The 20,130-nt window shown below is 44.7% G+C and overlaps 1 protein-coding gene across 1 annotated transcript in view; it reads left to right on the top strand.

Annotated features, from left to right (window-relative positions):
- Nucleotides 1-19,598, top strand: part of fam222aa (family with sequence similarity 222 member Aa) — a gene marked incomplete at its 5' end in the record, with an annotated part of 46,286 nt that extends 26,688 nt beyond the window's left edge. The window contains 1 exon segment of the mRNA XM_080466497.1: nt 16,664-19,598. Coding sequence (XP_080322623.1) covers nt 16,664-18,132 — 1,469 coding nt within the window. The 3' untranslated portion in view covers nt 18,133-19,598.
- Nucleotides 19,599-20,130: the final 532 nt, after the last annotated feature.

The following is a 20,130-nucleotide window of genomic DNA, read 5'->3' as shown; positions in this document are numbered from 1 at the left end:
AGTAAACAAAGTGACTGAGTGATGAAGGTCAGGAGTTCAGCTAGCCTAAAGCTAAGGAATGAGAAAGCCCTGTGTTTGTTGTTTGCGTTTAATCTATCAGTCATGGTGAATGATGGAAATGGGTAGTTAACTCTGACTGTCAAGTGAAGGAAGATAGACTTTCCAGTTTCTGTTTTCACTGCAGTCCTCCATTACTCCAAGGAATTCTAAACAGTTTCATTCACTTTGCACTTAGACCCTGGATTGCCATCTTGTTTGGCTATCCATTGTGGGAGAGGCTGTTTAGCAGCGCTGATTGTGCAGTCGTGGCAACAGGGCTGAGCAGACAGTGTTTAACGTGCCTCACTGGCCCTGGGTGACCCTGAGGGTCTGTAAACATTTACAGTGTCTGGCCCTGGCCGTGCCGGCCGCATGTAAAGTGTGACAGCTGCACTGTTTGCTCCCCGAGCAGCACCCTCTGTCCACTCACAAAATGGTGTAAAGGGACAGTGACGAGCCAGACTAGAAAACAGTTACAGAGCTGGCAAAACTAGCTGCAACCAGTTTGAGATTAGAGAGAACTGCAACCGTCAGACTTCGAGAAGGTGAATCGCTCTCTAACTCTCGCTGCTTTGGATAAGACATTTTGGTGTGATGATTAGAAATTAAGGCCTTTACACCTCTTTGAACACTTCTTGTCATTATTGACTTATGTTTTCATGACAGGCATATGTACTTTGATATGGAGAGCATGGATGTGTTAATCTAGCAGGTTTTTACTGAAGCTTATTGAGGCTGAGTTAGAACAGCAAAGTTTGCTATTTTACATCAATCGAACATTGAATTATTACGTTCTACACATTTCCAAGCTATTAAAGAAACTCAGATTGGTTTGGGAAGGTTGGGAGAGATGCCTGAATTGTCTTTCAGCAACTTGCTGGCCAATTAGCAACTTCTCAGCCCAACATCACACTCTAACTGCTTCCTGCAGAGGAGAGAAGAGTCACAAGCAACAAGGTGACTGTGTGCTACCGCTATCATCCGACATAGAGCCGGTTTTGCTGATCTGTGTGGATGTTTCATATGGACAGTGTGAAAGAAAGAGTGTACTGGAGAGATAAACAGAGCTCCAGGTGCATTTGCTGAATCGGGTTCAACTGCACTCACTAATGAGGTTGGAGGGAGTGTTGAGGTAGGGGGGTGTGGGAGAGTTGAGGGCGAAAAGAAATGAAATGAAAAGAAATGGAAGTAGTGATGGAGAAGAAGACAGAATTGGACGGCATCCTCAGCAATCTTAATCGATTCCCTACTTCCAATGTTGCAGGATTAGCCCACTTCCTCTTGAGGTCCTTTATTGAGGAGCAGCCAGTGGGAGTCAGGACTTAAATCAATGGGAAAAAGAACAGTTTCCAGTTTTCCCTCTGCCCTCCCTGTTACTGACCCTCTCTGTCTTCCTGTCTCCTTTTCCTTCCCAACCTGTTAAACCCCTTGATGAAGGACTACCACAGTGACTGACTTGAGGTTCATAATGAGGATGTTTGAACATAATAGCTTCCTTTCTGTCCTTGGACAGGAGGGGGTTAGCGAGTGTTGGATTTCCACCACTGTGCAGCACTTGGCCTCAATAAGGCAATTGTTCGTCCAGACCCCGAAGGGGTGCAGAAAAGCAGACAGTGGGGCTGGCATTAGAAGTGGGCACACTCAGGTCACCATGCTGAGCAGGTCCCCATGACTGATTGGTTGTGGCCCATTTTGCACCAAATTGGGGGGGGGGGGGGGGGGGGGAGTGAAAATGGTAATTAATGGGTAAGATGACATCGACTCCCATGAGGGGGCTGCATGCAAGAATACTGTCCCAAGAATAAGTCAAAGCATAGGAGGAGGAGGAGGATTACCTGGCAGTGAGGTGGAGATGAGCTGTGTCATTTGCATCTGCTGTCCTTTTCTCTGTGTGTGTGTGTGTGTGTGTGTGTGTGTGTGTGTGTGTGTGTGTGTGTGTGTGTGTGTGTGTGTGTGTGTGTGTGTGTGTGTGTGTGTGTGTGTGTGTGTGTGTGTGTGTGTGTGTGTGTGTGTGTGTGTGTGTGTGTGTGTGTGTGTGTGTGTGTGTGTGTGTGTGTGTGTGTGTGTGTGTGTGTGTGTGTGTGTGTGTGTGTGTGTGTGTGTGTGTGTGTGTGTGTGTGTGTGTGTGTGTGTGTGTGTGTGTTGGCAGAGCAGTTGGGATGAGAGGGCAAGGAGGGTTTTAGAAAAAGCCCGAGCATGCAGATGCCGAGTGGCTGCACAGTTCATTGATGCGACTCCCATTAAAAATCCCTCATACCCTCAATAAAAAAGGACTTAACTGGCTCTACCATCAGCTGGAAGCGTTCAGATCGGCTCGCCAGACAATCAATTTCCCCCAAGCGCACAGAGCTTAGCAGGAGAAACGGGAGGCGGAGAGCGGGATGTTTCCATTATCACAGCCCGCTCTGTGTCTGGGTTTGGGGGGGTTGGTTGAGGCACTGTAGAGCAGAGAGTGCAAGGTAGAGAAAGGAAGGAGGAGCAGAGAGGGATGGAGAAAGACAGACACTTGGAGAAGAGTGAGAGAGAGAGAAAAGCAAAAAGGGAGACAGAGAAGCTGGCTTTTCAAAAAGCTATTGACCGCCTGCCCTTAAAAATATCATATTGGATTAGCCTCACAGGGGCAGCCTTTTGATATTTTTTTTCTTTGGCTGTAGAATTAAAAGGAGTGCAGAGCATTACTTGAATTATAAATCATAGGCACTTGCTTTCAGTGCGCCCAAATTCCACGCATATGTGGCTGCACTCTCCAGCGCCAGCCCCTGTCATTTTTAATTAAATCCCCCCTTATGGGTGACATTTGTAGCTTGCCCCCTCCCTCGTCCTCCGCTCCATGTCTCTCTACCCCTGCCCTAGATGGAGACATGAAAGGCAGAGACGGCAGCAAAGCCAGCGCCTCTCATCGTGTTGTGCCCCAGAGAGAGGACACCCATCCAGACAGATGAGAGAGAAAGGCCCCGCAGGGGGAGAGAGGTGAATAGATGCCACTGACCCCAGCCACCCTTGGCCACTGCGACCTCCCTTGCTGTCCATCCCTCTCTCTGATTGTCATCCTCAACTGTGGGATGGAAGATACAGGGTGCATGGGTGAACATTAAAGCCCTGCTCATGGATGGGAGAAAGGAAGGTGCTTCAGTCTAGTGAGGAGGAACACTGAAACGGCTAAACAGGAGGCCCAAAAGCCCCCCTGCATCTTCCCCAGCCCAGACAGCTATTACTCCACCACATGTCAGCTACAGAATAACCGGTCTAGCATCTGTCAGTTGACTGGTTCATAGGGTTATTTCTGCCTGGCTATTTTACAAAATAATATATATTCACCTTTCATTCAGCAGGTTTTCATTTGTTTATTCATTACTTAGCTGCTGAATTTATGCCAGCATGACATTTTCTAAAAATGCAATTGCCACACTGGGTGTGCACATTTGCACATTGTATCCAGGTCTGCTGTAGATAAAACCTTTGTTAACCACACCGCCACTCCCATATTTGTCCTGCAATTGGATAAGACTTTGACATAAACCTGGGTGTTCCCTGATGTCTATAATTCCAGCGGGGCGTAGATGTAACTCAAAAGCACACACAGTGATTTACTTTTGTTACTCTAATCAAAACAAAAACTCTTCCAATGACTGCAACGGCAAAAAAGTCAAACACAGGTGCCATCGTTTTATCCCTTGTTAAAATCAGTCTGCAATTGTGTACATGTCGACCAGAATTTCTCTCCAAATGTGTCTTGTGTGACCTGCACGCATGCATATACAGGAGCACACCTGCAGCTATAACCCTCGGCACTACCCGGGAGGCCCAAGGTGCCAATCAGCCAGTTGTAGTTGAAAAATTCCCAGAAGGCCTGATATCCCAGGTTCATACCATGTCAGGCCAGGTTCAGGCCACTTCCAGATTGATGGACAGAGACAACCTGGCCATGTCACACACAGCCTAAGGACATGACATAAAGGTTCACCAGGGGATTGTAGTTTTCCTAATAGCCCTGTGCCTCTGCAGGCAGGCCTGCCAGAGCCATTAGTTTGCTTTTCTTTTCGCTGCTTCTCTTCCTAAGCTGCTCGGTCATCGAGAGGGAATATGTTCAGGTAATGACCTCCCGCCACCTCTCCACTGTTTTCGGAGCTACTGCGAGACATAACAGTGGAATTAGCAGGCCATATCAAATTGCAGCACAATATTTCAGTGACTGTTGTCGGGGGGGGTCATTTTTCTAGCCGCATATTTAAACATGGTCACCGGCAGAAAAAATAACAACCTTCACCCGGATTGCCTCAGTACTCTGGTGGGGGGGCATGGAGTGGAACCAGGGGAGAAGGAGCGGAGACAGCGAGGGAGAGTGAATCTGCATGCACTTGACCTTTTCCCACTGATTGAACTACCTCATTTCTAACTCCCATTTGGAATTCCACAGAGGGCCCACAGAGACTGTCATTATTCCACAGTCTGCAGCAAGGAAGCAGAGGTCTTGAGGTATTTTTCATGGTGAAAGGTGATTGACGGCTACCCACGGCCACCATCCATGCACCTAGATGCCTACTTATGCATTTTCATTTTGGGGCTCGCTGGGTTTGCATAACCAGACTGAATTTTTCATTCACACGTTCATCACATTTCTAGATTGTGAAATTCAGAGTGTTAGAGTTGCAGGTTATCTCGCAGAGACGACCATGTGATATTGGTTGTACTAGCCTTAGCTCATGCATACCACTGCCTCTTCTGTCATGTTGGCGTCTCAGTGCTGGCACACAGAGAATCATTTCCGGCTGCTGGCGTCCCACAGAGCCATGCCTTCCCTCTGCCCTCTGCCTTCTGCTGTGAGCACAGGGGGCGAAGCAATCTTATTGCCTTGAGAGGTGAGCTTGAGGAAGAGAAGCTCTACTGTAGTTTTGGTCACAGCAGGACTTGGGTTCAAAAGCAGATTCCTTGTTCCAAGGACTCCAAGCTGGCATTTGGGCATCCCAGGTGCAAGGAATCGACACCCTCTGTCTTCCCCTGCCAGAGAGTGGGGGCGGATTGGAGGATGTGAGCAAGGCTACAGAGAGAGTCTGCAGCCCCTTGCTGTCCCTCAGGAAATAACAAGTCGAGCCCACTACACTCTGACTGAGAAGAACACTCCCGGCAAGATATTTATTATTTTTGGGTGATGTCTTAATCCTCAACTCTCAAAAAATTTACTTTGAAGCCAAGATTTAGAAAGAAAAGTTAATTGTATTTTCTCACAATGTGAACTTTTATCTCCATGATTATTTAAAATTCCATTTTAGTTTAAGTTACTCTAACTACATTTTTAAAACATCACATGTTTAAGAGAAGAGAATGAATCAAAAAGTGTTTTAGGTATCTTGCATATCTATATAGCAGATATTGTGCAATGTTAAATTGTTTAAAACAAGCTGGTTTGGAGTTTAGGAGAGTATTCATCCACATTTATAATGTGGTCCCAGTGGGTCATATTTTTATATTTGAATACATAGTATCTGCCATAAATGTATATAGTCATTTGTAGTCTAGCACATTGGCCTTATTGAAACTTAAGGAATGTAGATATTCACCAGCAGTGAACAATATTTTTTGTAAGAAGTGCAATTATGTGTGAGCATTTATGTGTCAGCATATTAGAAGATCCAGCAGTATTAGAGTTCTGGTCCAAAGCAGTGCTGTTCTGTTATGGCTGTGGCTTTGCTTTTTCAATCTGCTCCAATAAGTGCAGTGGGTTTGGCAGAGAAGCATAGGTTTGCAAAGTGACCACAGCAAATGTTGCAATCATCACTCCCGTTAGACGCTTTCTATGCTTTCTGTGGTTTCAGGCTTGTTCTCAGAAAAATAGTCTCTATGAGCACATTGTGTGTCATCATTTTAGATTACACAAATTGGGTGTTTTGCCTGTATTATTTATTGTTGTTAAAATGGGTGCCGGTCTACATTCTTGTGAGCACACAACTGTGCCTTCTAACTGGTTTGTGGCTATAATTTGTCCATGTGGCTCAGGGTTGTCAGGTGCAAGCAATGTTTGACATAATGACGATCGGGGGAGATTCAAAGTGTGGTCAATGGCTAGTTTTTGTGGCTTATACATGGGCAGACATATTTTCAGTTTACTTCAGTTAATCCTCAAGTCTGAAATGGATTTCCAGAAAACAATTTTCACCAACCATAATCTTATTGGAAACTGTGTATACTAAGATCTTTGCCTGTATGAATACAGATGCTTGTTTTTGCCATCTCATTGCAGAGCAGTTGCATTGTTACTGACCTAGTGAAATCATAGTGTTCAACTTGAATTGTTACTTTAAAGTTAAAAAAAAAAAAAAAACTATTCACTGACAGAAATCGCGAAGAAGAAACGCTCAATAATTTGCCATTATCATTCATGATTCACCTTTAAAAATAGTTGTAAACCATATACTGTACATTGCTTCAAAATGAATTCCATCTCAAGAAATTCAATGCCAATAGAAATAATGTTTCTTCTTACTGTGAATGTTTTCTTTTGTCTCCTCTCCTCTCCTCTCCTCTCCTCTCCTCTCCTCTCCTCTCCTCTCCTCTCGTTGGCATGTGTACTGCTGCGGAGTGCCTTGTTGTCTGTGCAGTGTTAAATATTAATTGGGAATCAGTGGAGAACTTGTCTCCTAAATGATAGAACAGAAGGGCCCAGGCTTGCCTCAGGCAGCCTGGAGGCGCCTTTCTTCTTCCATTTACCTGCAGGCCTGCGCACCAGCACTTCCTCTGGTCTGACAGGCCTGCCCAGGCGCCTCCAGCCTCCCCTCATCTCTCCCACTCGGCTCGCTTTTTTCACCCTTTTCTGCTCTCTGCTCCGGTTCCTTTTCTTATCTGTGTATGCACTTACAATCTCTTCCTCTGGGGTCTTTTAGTCCAAACCTGTGTGTCTGTGTCGGTGTATGTGTGTGTATTATTGCTGTGTCCATTTAAGTTAGTGCATGTCTGTGAATGCTGCTGGCTCTTGGCTGTACATATAGCCCTTTGAGAAAATGGTGTCACAGCATGGCATATTCTTTTAAAGACAGCACAAGGAGGGCTTGACATAAATCTTTTAGGTCAGGATTTTAGCTTGTTGATTTATTTTACCATGGCTTGGTGTCCTGTGTTGCTGTCTGGCTCATCGCTGACGGTTTAATCTCTGTTTCACCCTCTGATGTTTCCCCATAACCGGCCTCACAGTTTGTCTTTCTTTCTTCCGAGTCCTGCTTTGTTCCTCTCTATCAGCCATGTCATCTGGAGAGATGTACCAAGACAAAACAACGGGCACCAGCTGCTTCTTTGTTTCATTGGCCCGCTTTAACTTGTGGATGACCCCACTGGATGGAGTTAATTAGGCTGCAGAGATTTGTTTTGAAAATCAAACCAGTCTAACCTGTTGTTTTGTTTTCCCTCCGTATCTGTTTTCAGCAGAGCATGGCTTTTCACAAGGTTCACTGAGGGTATGTGGTGAAATGGCAGAGTGGGATGTAAAATAAAAGAACCCAAGGAAGGAGGTGAGGGCAGCAGAGCGGCTGGGATATAAATGGAGGAGAGTAGGAGGCGGGGTTGACTTTGATGCCATAGGAATGAGTTCACAGGCTCATGAGCGCGGGCCTAATCGTACATGACAATATCGGCTGGTGTGCCAGTCGCAACGCATAACCACCCCACTGCTTGTGCTGACTTGGGGTATTTGCTGATAAAACTCTGCTTTCTAGACCATGCTGTATGCACAATGAGGGTGGCCCAGGCAGGCTGGAGGGCTGGCTCATCACCGACAGCCTACAAACCAGGGGCTAGCTCCCCTATCTATACAAAACCGTGCACTCCAATGAGCCCTTTGGCAGAATTTGATTATTAAACAGAAAGCAATTTAGTGAATATTGCTTTTTTTCATTTATTATCTATTATGTAGCCCATTGAGGCCCATAAATTATTGCAAATGGATAGAGCCTGGTGAAACTCGTGCCTGAAATGAGGTCGCGGCCATGAGGACCCTGCTCACAGCGTGAAATATTCAGGGTCGATATTTCTCTATTGAAATGCCTTTTTTGTTGATTGTCATGGGAACAAACATGGGGCTGGTTCTTTTTGTTTGGCTGTTTTGTTTATGAAGTGCAGTGTGTAGTGTGTGGTAAACATGTTGTCCCACTTTCTGTGTTTGTTTGGTGCACGGGTGTCCTACAAAAAGCCTGACTCGGCTGCGACTGGCCTGCATTCCTTTGTGGCTCAAAGAGGACATTGACTACCCACTGGTGTTGTGTTTGCCAGACAGCCAGCGAGATCATCAGTAATTAACGCAAACAGTGATAGCCTCTAAATTGACGGGGCATCCTCTGTTTAGCCGTGCGCACGTATTCTAACTCTTCTTCCCTAAACATAACATTGAAGCATGAAAGATATGTGCAGCCCTTTCTTTTCTCTCATTTTGTCATTTCATACAAGATCCTCTTAAAGGTCAGAGCTGATAGCAGTGTTTTAATTCCCAGGCAGTAGGTCTGCTCTGGTGCTGCCAGTGGCGTTAATAGGGCAGGAATGCAGGACAAGTGCTTTCCCACGCTGTTAGTTTTCTTCTGCTGGGCGCGTTTGAGATGAGGCTCTGGGCCGGCTAGGCTCTGCTAATGCAGCCAGAGTGCAGACAAATGGAAAGTGACACTTGTGTGTGTAGAATGGTATTTGTGGTGACGCTTTGACTACAGATAATAAAGTGTTCGCCCTGAGGTGATTTCGCCCGGCAAGCACCCCAGATGAAACTCACTTACTCGGAGAGGGACACAGAAGAGACAGAGAGGGGGGTGAAGTGAAGAGAAGAAGAGGGCGATGAAGAGACAGCGAGAGGGATGAAGCAAGGAAAAAAAGCACAAAGAAATATGGAGCAGTTGCAAAGAGGAACAAGAGACAGAGAAAGAGAGGGAGCAGTAAAACGATAGAGAGACATGTAAAGGTAAATTCAACTGTTTGTAGTTTCAGTGTTTTATGGGTCAGTGGATGCAACTGTTGTTTTAGAGAGTGGTGGATCTTAGAGGTCAGAAATCCTTGACTGAGATTTAGCCTTTCTACTACGCCTGAATAAAGAGTAAATTATATTCATTCACTTGCATATTAAGAAGAAGGAAATTATGCTCTTTTATAAACTAACAATGTATTATTGTACATATACACTTTTGTTTTAAAGGAAAAACATCATATTAATCAGGAGGGTAAATTATTTTAATTGCATGTTTTGCAAGATCTGTGTTTGTGTGGGGGTGTGTGTGTGTGGGTGGGTGTCTGTGAGGCCATGTGTACCGAGAAGTCCTTCAGGATCAATCAGTTCTCAGTAATTTCCCCTACAGCCCATAAAAGCCAGGTCTGTCTGGAAGGAGCATGAGGCTGCCACATCAAACCAGCTAATTAATTTTCATAGCTGATTCAGTAACATCTGGCTTTGGAGATAAATTCTAACGAGAAAATGTAAACATGACAGTGTCCTGATGGTATAATATTTCACATTTCCTGGGTAGAATCCTTTGTACCGGAATCCTAATTAGTAGTTTTTATTGGACACATTGTCCACTATCACAGAATTCACACATATGGGACTGTAAAATAATTATAATGTTAGGCAATAGACCCCTTGTGCAGAAAGTGAAAACTCACCTTGTTTTTCGCTCTTCCCACTGTTATGTGTACCTGCGAACCTCATCGCTGTCTCTGTGTACTGTATTAACCGCACACGTGCACTTCCTCACTGCAGGCTACCTACATGACCTCATGCTGCAGTCTGTGAGGAGGAAGCCCAAATTAGGCTCTCAGTTTGGTATTTCTTCCATCTGCTTGTGCAGAAAATAGATAGATTAAATCTTGGGTGAGATTGGCTTTAATGAAATGAAAGATTAGATCTGGGAGTTTTGTCCAAGTTTTCTTTTTCTTTTTTTTTTTTAAAATCTATTTTAATGATTAAATCCATTTTTGACATGGTGCCATGTCTGCGTGCCTGTGAAGGATCAGTGTGCAGATTGCCTTAACATTCTCATTATCCTCTGTGCTATTTGTGAAACATGTTGGCAGGTTAAAAGCCCAATATGCGATGCAGAATGGCAACCCCGGTTGAAAAATGTTATCCAACCACTGTGCTTATTTACATAGCAAATCATTTGGTTAAATGCATAATTCTGTTGAAATTGAGTGTTTAATGTTGAATTCAAAAGTAGCATTAAGTGAAATAAAGCTTGTTTAATGTGTTCAGTTCAGAAGACAGAAAATTCATATAAAAAAATTGCAATCATTGTGTCAAGAAGACAGTCAAGAAGACAGAGTTGTATGGAGAGCACATTGTTGTTTCCACTGTCTTACAATGTGCATTTGTTTGATGAATATGATGACACAAGCAGACGCTGCATTCAGACAGCTTTATCCTCAGAGAAATCACTGCACTTTGATTTTTATCATTGCAATTATAGATAGCGGGCCTGACATATAATTGGCTTGATTTTTTTTTTCTCGCTATGTTGTTGCACAGAAAATCAACCTTGAGATGAACAGAGGGAGATGAGTGTTCCTAAAAATGGCTTTTTCCAGATATCAAGCAACCAGCAGGGTTTCCTTTCCCCTCACGTGCACTTGAATTGATTAGTACTTTGGCTGAGGGCATATTCAACATGTCTGCCCCCTGTGAAGCTGCTCTACCCTGTTGATCACTGGCTCATACATGTGCTTCCTCCACTCTCTCTCCTCAGGAAGCTCCTGTGGGGCTCATGCTTTGATTGACTGGCGGCCCAGTCCACAGGACGCCTCTATTATTATCATCTCCACCTCAGCAGAGGGGCGGGGGGGTTGTGTCCAGGGGGTCTGGCCGACAGCCCCTGCTTTGTGTGCCCGATAGTCAATTAGAGGCAGCGCACTGCCGGAGACGAGTGGGATGCAGGGTTAATTGCAGAGGACCAAACAGCTGGCTCTATCAGGGCCCATTGTGTTTGCAGCAGTTGTCACGGCAATTGAGGCCTGGCTGTAATCGCTGACTAATCAGCCCTGTACCAGATGACACCTCCATTAGCACAAGGCAGGTATTGTTCAGGACGCGAAGCTGCCTCTGGCTTCCCTCTGCCTGCCCATCCTTCTGCAGCAGCCTGATGGAGGTGGAGAAGGGATGTCATAGAGCCTGATCCTATCTGCTCAGAACTTAACAATGGCTGCAGGTCAAGGGTTCCTTTAAGGAACAATGTGGTTCAATATGCCCTTCCTAGGAAGGAACATTTTCCAAGCTGCAAGATCCTGATTTGAGGGATATGAATATAGTTTTAAGCCACGAATTGATAATTTAGATGGATTAGTTGCCACATAGTTATAGGCAAACTGTCAATTAGTTGTGGATTTTTCTCCAAGAGCGTGGAAGAAGGGACATCCTGCCCATTCCGGGGTATAAAACACAGACCATGTGGCTGAGTCTGACTGGTTTCTTTGTTGCAAAAAGACAAAAATCATAGAAAGAAAACATTAAACACACACCTGCATGGAGACTGTAAATGCGCAGAGGACTCATTCAGCAGAGCTCTCTTAATTTGGAGGAAACCGTTCCCAGTGTGCAGTGTGAATGGTGAACGCAAACTGACCCCTTGTTTGGTTTCAATGTTCTGATAATCTTTTGATTCATGTTGTTTGTGTTACCTTCATCAAGGACAGTCTAGTTTAATCAGCCAAAACTAATGTGTAAAAACTTACTTGCCCCGTGAAGGCGTCATTGCAGTTCAACCAAACGATGCTCTCCCTTCATTTAAACAAGCCGTCTTCCTCTCGGCTCACCCGTGTACATGGTCAGTGGGGATCAAAGGATTCCCCCTTGCAGGACTGAATGAGAGCGTGCTAAGGGCTTTTTGATGTGCGGGAGTGTTTTCTCTACTAATAAAAAGAAACTTCTTCAACCTGCTCATAATTTTAGAACACTTGGAGCACTAATAAATGAGAGCAAGGGCATTTCAGGCTGTTCGCTCAGATTTTTTCCTCTGCTTATTCATTTAAACCTCTAATTAAAATGCAAAGCATTCTCATGGTCTTTTGGATTTGGAGCTGCACTCTCACACAGCCTCTGACTCCATATCTTCACTGCCCCCCCCCCCCCCCCCCCCCCCCCCCCCCCACACACACACACACACACACACACTCCTCTGCCACTCCCCTCCTTTCCTCCTCACCTAACTCCCTGCTCCCATACTCTCTCTGTCTGCCTTTGCTTCTTGTGATCAACACAATTTGACCTCTCACTTGGAAGAAGTGCACAGAATTTAATGGATTTTTTACAGTCTAATCTAACCAGTTCCCTCTTTATTGCTGTTTTGTACCCAGTGGACCTCATCTTTACCAGGCCTCCCCCTCTCTTCGCTGCCACTTCCACCCTCACACCAAGAAAATTAGTTCATCAGAATTCAAAATGTACTGCTGGCTAATTAAAGGAGTGTTAATTGAGTGTTCAGAATTGGGTACCCCCTTCACCACACACACACACATGCACGCACGCACGCACACAATCACACACACACACACACACACACACACACACACACACACAATCACAGTGATAGCACTGGGTACACCAAGGACGTTGCGCTTGGGGAGTTTCATGCCAATCAAAAATGGAGAGAAAGGAGAGTGCCCATCCTTCAAGTGAAATGGGATTTCTAGATCATATCATGGCCTATTGCAGCTCAGTCCAGCTCTGTGCTGCCATGTTATCCAATCCCTACCTTGCTATCTCTGTCTGACCGCTGGAGAGTGTAGCGCTGCACAGATAGCCTCTCTCACCGCGTGCATCGTGCTAATGAGGGGTGGCATTTAGAGATGTGCTGCTCTGACACATGGGCATTGTGTGCCAGGCACTGGGTGATTAAGGACGAAGGTCAGCCCATTAATTGCCTCCCTGCCATCTCCGTTCCCTGGCGCGTGATCTCTTAGAACTAATGCATGTGTTTGCTTGGGCTTTTATCTAATCTCTAATGCAGTTCAATCATATGCTTGGTTTGTTTACATTCCTTTCATGTGAAAGTTTTTTTTCCGTTTGCTTCTTGTAAAAACAGTGCTAGTTCAGGTTTCCCTGTTCATTTACTGTAAGCTGTTTCATGTGCTTGTGAGTGCACATAGCCCTGCTCTCAGGAAGGGAAAAAAGCATATTCTTCCATCCCCAAGGGAAATAATTAATCCTTACAAGGCTGTCGCATGTTGAAATGAAGCGAGTGTGAAGCATTTAGCCCAGGAGGCATTGCAGGCTGTCGCCCGCACAGGCACCTGTTGTTGTCCCTGCCCTACATTTCATGAGAGAGCGCTGAGCAGAGGATAACAACATGCTCCACTGATGGCAAATGAGACACACAACTGTAGGATCACTTTGTGTGTGTGTGTGTGTGTGTGTGTGTGTGTGTGTGTGTGTGTGTGTGTGTGTGTGTGTGTGTGTGTGTGTGTGTGTGTGTGTGTGTGTGTGTGTGTGTGTGTGTGTGTGTGTGTGTGTGTGTGTGTGTGTGTGTGTGTGTGTGTGTGTGTGTGTGTGTGTGTGTGTGTGTGTGTGTGTGTGTGTGTGTGTGTGTGTACATGTTTTAACTTTTTTCCTGTATTATGTTTGCATGCACAACCACGCTTGAGTGTGCACACAGGTGCAGGAAACCCCCCCCCCCCCCCCCCCCCCCCCCCCCCACCTTGTGCGAAGGTGAGGGCTTGCACAAACGAGGCAGAGCTGGCTGCCTCGGAGGGTGTTTATCAGCCAACACCATCTGTATGCTGCTGCTCATAGCTATGATCTACTGTAGCCTAAACTAATAAGTCACAGAGTGTCATCCTAAAAAGAGACTCTCTCCTTTAACCTCCATGTCCTCACTTACAGACTTACTGCACTGGAGTAGAGAGATGTAGAGAACCTGCACATCAAACACACAGTGTGTATAAAAAAGCGGGGAAGAGTGAAATGTGCTCTGCTTTGTGGCCATACTTACTGTAATCAACTTTGCTATAAAATTTATACCATGGAACTTTTTAAAGGGGAAGCTGGAATCAGAAGCATCCAGATGCTCATTTGCCTCCTCCTTCTCCTCTTTTTCCTTTATGCCTGTGGGTTCTAATAACCGGAAGCCTTTGTGGAGCTGAGATGGGTTTTGTAGGCCTGAAAGGCCTCTAATCCCTGTGGCCTGTGAAGTGTGAAACCCTTTGATGCCAGGTTGGTGTGCCAAAGGCTCTGCCTATTGACAAACAAGGGCCAAGCTGGGAAAAGACGGAGGGAGAAGGCTTTCTCTTCTCTCTGTCTCAGAAGAAATGCAGGCTCAGGCATGGAAAATATGGGCTCAGTCAGTGAGAAGGAATAGAATTAGCCACCCTTTAATGAATTTCCTGGCTGTTTTTATAGTTTTTTTCCTCATGTGGCAGTAATTAGGTGGAATGATGGGCATATTGCAGCTGGGGGCTTGTAGGGGCGGCAGGGCACAGGCCCTTGATATGCCTGAAAGCCAAGTATCTTCCCTCATTTATACCATGGGATGATCAAAGATGTTTTTTTCTCTGCCCTCATGTAAAGAAGATCAGAAAAAAAATGCTGCCTTACCATTTGCATGTGGACCAGCAATGCGCTTTGAAATGAGCATGTTTTTCTCTTCTGAGCAAATGAAATAAGTCTTCTGTCAGTTTTCTCCTGCAAGTCAGAACATCAAAGCAAATGGCACTGCTGTCACCGGGGAAGCACAGCTTTCCCTCAGTAAGGGTGGTTAGATCTTAGATAGGCTGGCCTGGCACACTCAAATCAGACCATTACGGGAGCACCCTTAGTCTAATTAAAACCAAGTCTTTAAAGCCAGCAGCCTATTTTTTCCTCCCAAATTTGAATTGTAATGTAAAGTGAAGAACAGTGTCTCTGATTTAGAAAACATGGAATGAGCCAACCTGACCAGAATAAATCTCATACTAAATTTGGCTCCAAATATTCAGTCTCTCCCCTCTGCTGTTAAATTCCCAATTTATTTCTTTTATGATATGGATCTTGTAGATTTAATCATTTTCACAGTTGGAGACCCATAAGGTTGTTGAAATGAACTCCCCATGCTATCTGTAATGGGAGCAAAGAAATGAGAATTGTGACTACTTGGCTGTGGAGTCTCTTTAAAATGATTTTGCAATCGGAAAGGAAATGGAGTGAGTCCTAGTCACAGCCTGCACCCCGCAGACTCCTTAGGTCGCCAGGACATTTGCTGACGGCACAGTAATGGCAGTTAAATTTTGTGCGTTTTGTTAGCTTTTGCATAAAAATGTCATTTTTGAAGGGGTTGCAAGTCATTTGTGGCAGCTGATATATTGCTTGTAAATTGAGTTCTTTTCCCAGCTCCCCACCCTTTTTGTTGCACTGAGCTAAGTAGCCATGAAATTGCCTGAATAATGTCGTTTAAATCCAATCTCACCGTGGCCTCTCACCTCCATGCCCAGCCCCCAAACAATGACACATGGTGGGGTTTTTAGAAATTGCATTTTTCCTGTTTGCCACCTCAGTTCACAATGGCCAAGGCTTGGTTCATTGAGTGAGAGCCATCGCGAGGCTCACTCACCACCTTCTCTGGTAAATTGAATTTGAAACTTGAGTGGGTTCATATGGCATTTATGTACACCTTTATGTGATGGTAGCATTTGCCTTTTGTTTATTCAATCCTGTATGTTTTTGTCCATTGAATTGTGCATTTTTGAAACAAAATTATATTCCGGAAAAGGTCAACCTTTTCTATTTTGTCCTCAACAATTTAATAGTTCACTGACACAGCGGTAGATTGCTTGTATGTCTCCATTTTGACTTAATTTATTGCCACTCAAATGTGACTGAATCCTTGGAAAACATATTCTATAACACTGTCATTGCAGGGCCCTGTTTTCATTTTTATCCTTGACCAATTTAGCAAATAACAGCACTCAAGCATTTTTGACTTGGCTCCGTTCTGATATATAGTTCACCTTAACCAGGCTACTAATTCCCCATGGAGATTTAATAGGTTTTAGAGAGGACCTCTCCTTGTGCCCCTGGATTGAATAAATGTGGAAATTCTGTGGCCAAGGGTAAGACCCAGTCAGTGATACCACTTATAAATCTCAAATGTGCCACTGCAATTAAACAAGCTTTTATTCCCTCCGCTTCATCCCTCCTTGCCTGATATCCAAGGCTAACCCAATTCAATGCTAAAGAGAGTCCGAATTAATTTCACAATGCACTGATTTAACAGCGCCTAAGGTACCAGCCTTTGACAGAATGAGTTTTTAAAAAGATCCATTTGTCTAGGGATGAACTTCCACAGGAGGGTGAGAAAATGAGATGGAAAGCTCTAATGGAGGAGGGAAATGATATCACATGAATGGCAGTCCTCATTTACAGTTTGCAGAATGTGTTTAGGCTGTTCTAAAGTGTGCCTGCTATTTCTTTTTCACCTGCTCTTGCAAGTCATTGACAATTTCCAACTTGCCTTTCATGTATTCACAGTACAGCTGTTACTATTGCAGGTGAATTTTACAATTGATTGATTTGTCTGGCTTTATGGCTGTCAAGACTGATTACACCCTATGTCTACCAATCACACCTTTCTCATTCAGACATCTATGTTTCCTATTGCATTTCATTTATTAATTCATATTCTTTTCTGTGCTTGCCTTGCAGGTGAACTGGTGGTGCCCACACATTCACCACGCTACCCTACCGCAGCAGAACTTGATGCCTACGCTCAGAAGACGGCCAACAGCCCGTTGTCCATCAAGATCTTCCCCACCAACATCAGGGTTCCCCAGCACAAGCACCTTAACCGGACTGTGAATGGATACGACACCACAGGGCAACGCTATAGTCCCTACCCACATCTCCACACAGGTGGCTACCATGGGCTCCTCGCCATTGTCAAGGCCTCATCATCATCATCATCGTCAACATCTACCTTTGTTGCTTCAAAAGGTGTTCTCAAAAACTCAGAAGGTAGACGGACTAAGCTTTCTCCAGCCCATATAGCTGTTGCCCCATATCCGCCCTCTAGTAGTAGCACTTTAGCCAGTGGCCATGGCCAGATGGTTTACCACACTGGGCCCTCGAAACCTCCAGAAGGCCCTGGACTTTCAGTTCCCCCGAATGTCACTGTAGCAGGCTCAGTGATTCCGGTAACAGGGGGCCGAAGTCTGGCCCTGCCCGCACAGTCCAACCTCCCCTCCATCCAGAGCATCATCTATCAGATCAACCAGCATTGCCAAGCCCAGGCTTTGCAGCAGGCGTGTCAGGGGGCTGCCACTGTACCATCGAATTCTAGCCCCTCCAAGCAGGGCTCCGCCGTCATAGGTGTCCCTTCGAGCTCTTCAAGTGGAGGCTATGTGGTAGGATTGGGTCCCCAGGCTAACATGGTGTACACAGGGCCAGGACTGCAAGCTCAGACTGCAGAGGCCATGAAGAACGGCATGTATTCAGATAGTATGGACTATATCCTGTGGCAAAAGCAGCAGCAGCATCAACAACAGCAGCAGCAGCAGCAGCAACAGGCTGTGCTCCGTATGTATAGTGGAGGCAGCGGAGGAGGGGGCGCCATCAGCAAGTCCCCCCCTGAAACCTGTATTCCGGGGGGAGGGCTCATGGCTGCCCAAGTGTCCTCGTCTTCTTCTAGACCTTACCACCTGACAGCAAGTGCTAGTGGCGGAGGCGGGCTGGACAAAGTCACCTCGTCCCCTTTGAACTGTGTAGGTATGCATGGAAATTTCTCAGTGGGTCAATACTTTGCACCGCCGTGGAACAGTGTGCTGGTGACACCCGACAGTGACTGCTACAACCCCCAGGAGCTTTTGGGCACCTCTACAGGAGGGCCAGCCACTGGGCACAGAGAGATGGGCTATCCTCACCACCATCACCACTACCACCATCATCATCACCCTGCTATTGACAGCGGGGGGGGCTTGTGCTGTAGCCTGCCCAGCAAGAGCTTGTGCAACACATCAGTGCTGAGCAGCAGCTTGCAATCTCTGGAGTACCTGATCAACGACATCCACCCACCCTGCATCAAGGAGCAGATGCTTGGCAAAGGCTACGAGACTGTGTCTGTGCCACGTCTGTTAGACCACCAGCATGCACACATCCGCCTCCCTGTTTACAGATAGAGGGGGAAGGAAAGGAGGGGAAGAATCAAGTATTGTCAATTTGTGAAGAAAATCAAAGTCAAAGAACAGATTTTGGGGTACAGAGTTGTTTGTTGCACCACTGCTGTGACTAGTGCGGGAGCTCAGAGAAGAGCAGTGTGACCTGAAGTTACAAGGCAGTCGGTGGGAATCCCAAATGCAAAAGGTGGTAGTGATTGCCAGTGGGGAAGAAAAGGGATTTCAAGATTCTCCTGATGTTCCATTGTGTGGTTTGCCAATAGGATTTTTGGATTGCTTTATTTTTTTTCTTAAGATTTTTTTGTTTGTTTCATTTTACTTGCCTGAACTTGTTTTGATGAGAATCATAGCTTGAGATGAAGTGCATACGCCACTTGTATCCCCTTTTCCAAATACTATAGATGAAGCTACTGTGTAGGTTGTCACTGAAATGGTCTTAAAAGGGCCAAAGTCGAGGGCTGCTCACAAAATCCAAACCTCTACATAAACATGTACACATACGAACTGTACTGACAACTGAGAAGAGTAAGACCGTAGGCAGTACTCGGGTGTTACATACAAGGATCATAAGGTTGAATTAAAAGGATAGTACAATATTAGTTATTATTGCTGTTATAATTGATACATAAATTGCACTGCTTGAATTTTGTTAACTTTGAAGTTTGGAATTGGGTAGTTTGGATATGATATATTTAAGAAACTTGAAAAACTTGAAACTATTTTTTGTTGTTTGATATATTTGTAGGTATATTATATGTATTGGCTGCTATGGGGAAAAGTGTCTCAAATGCTTTTTTTTTTTTTCCTTTTTCTTTTCTTTTTCTTATAATCCACATTTGTTTTTCTGATTTCATAATTCCTCCACAAGCTGATGTGCAGTTTCGTATGCCCTGGTTTGAGGCGTAGTTGCTGCTTTGGTTCTGTAAGAACCTATTCAGAGAGCTCTTTTTTTCTCTTAACCAACACTGGAATCTACAATAAATCTTGAAATAATTATTTAAAAAGAAAATGTTGCAAAAAATACAAGAAAGAAATGTTACAATGAAGAATGTGATTGGGAGGTTATCGGCATAACCTTACATGTATGTTAATGTGTGTATGTGACTGAGCGCATGCGTGTGTGTGCTTTTTTTAGTTTTTGTTCTTCAAAATCCTCAGACTTTTTTTTTTTTTTTTTTTTTAAATGTCATTACAAGATTTCTACCACCGAGACTGAAAAGACTGATTCACCAGTCCCATAAGCATTATATCTGAGTAATGTACAGGAGATTGGTTGCAAATCTTCCTCCCTTATAAATGAGGCTTTGGATTTTCTGTGGGGCAAGTGCAGGGATGGAGTTCTCACATGACTCCGTTATAACTGTAGTTATAGCACTGCAGCCTCTTCGTCCATCAGGTGTTTTCATGAGGACGGAAAGTGTTGGAAACAAATGGAGACGGTATCCTGAGGGGGTACAATTCCCTCCTAATCCTGCAAACAAAACATAAAATGAAAACAATCATGTCCAGTCCTCTGGCATCAGAAATGAGACGAAGTTCACTGCTTTCTTTGTCCGTTTCGATCCCTGGTTGGGCTGCATTTAGCCCTGGCCAGTCTTAACTTGATGATTCAGAGCAGTGAAATATTTATTATGACTGTGAGATTCCCTTGAATGTACTGCACTTAAATTACTGCGATGTTTTATTGCCTTGTGGGACTCGAGTGAAAGAGAAAAATTGGATCAGTGCAGCAGTCCTCTGGTCTTAAATTAGCATTTCTTTTGTCAGTCAACTTTCAGTGGTAAATTGAATTTATTAACTGGAGAGAGAGAGAGAGCACCAGAGCTTTGTTGTGGGAAAATACTGGCATCAGTCTAGATTTATGAAGTGCAATTATTATGACTGTATTAACATTTTTTCTCTGAGCTTACACCAAAAAAATGTAAACTACAGTTGTCAATACATTCCCAATGTACCACATCCCTAATACTTTTTTTTTTTTTTTTTTTTTTCTTTTCTTTT

The sequence above is a fragment of the Lipophrys pholis genome, assembly GCF_963383615.2.
Source record: "Lipophrys pholis genome assembly, chromosome: 7".
Taxonomy (NCBI): Eukaryota; Metazoa; Chordata; class Actinopteri; order Blenniiformes; family Blenniidae; genus Lipophrys; species Lipophrys pholis.
The sequence above is the reverse complement of the archived record's forward strand: the minus strand, read 5'-3'. Positions and strand labels throughout refer to the sequence as shown.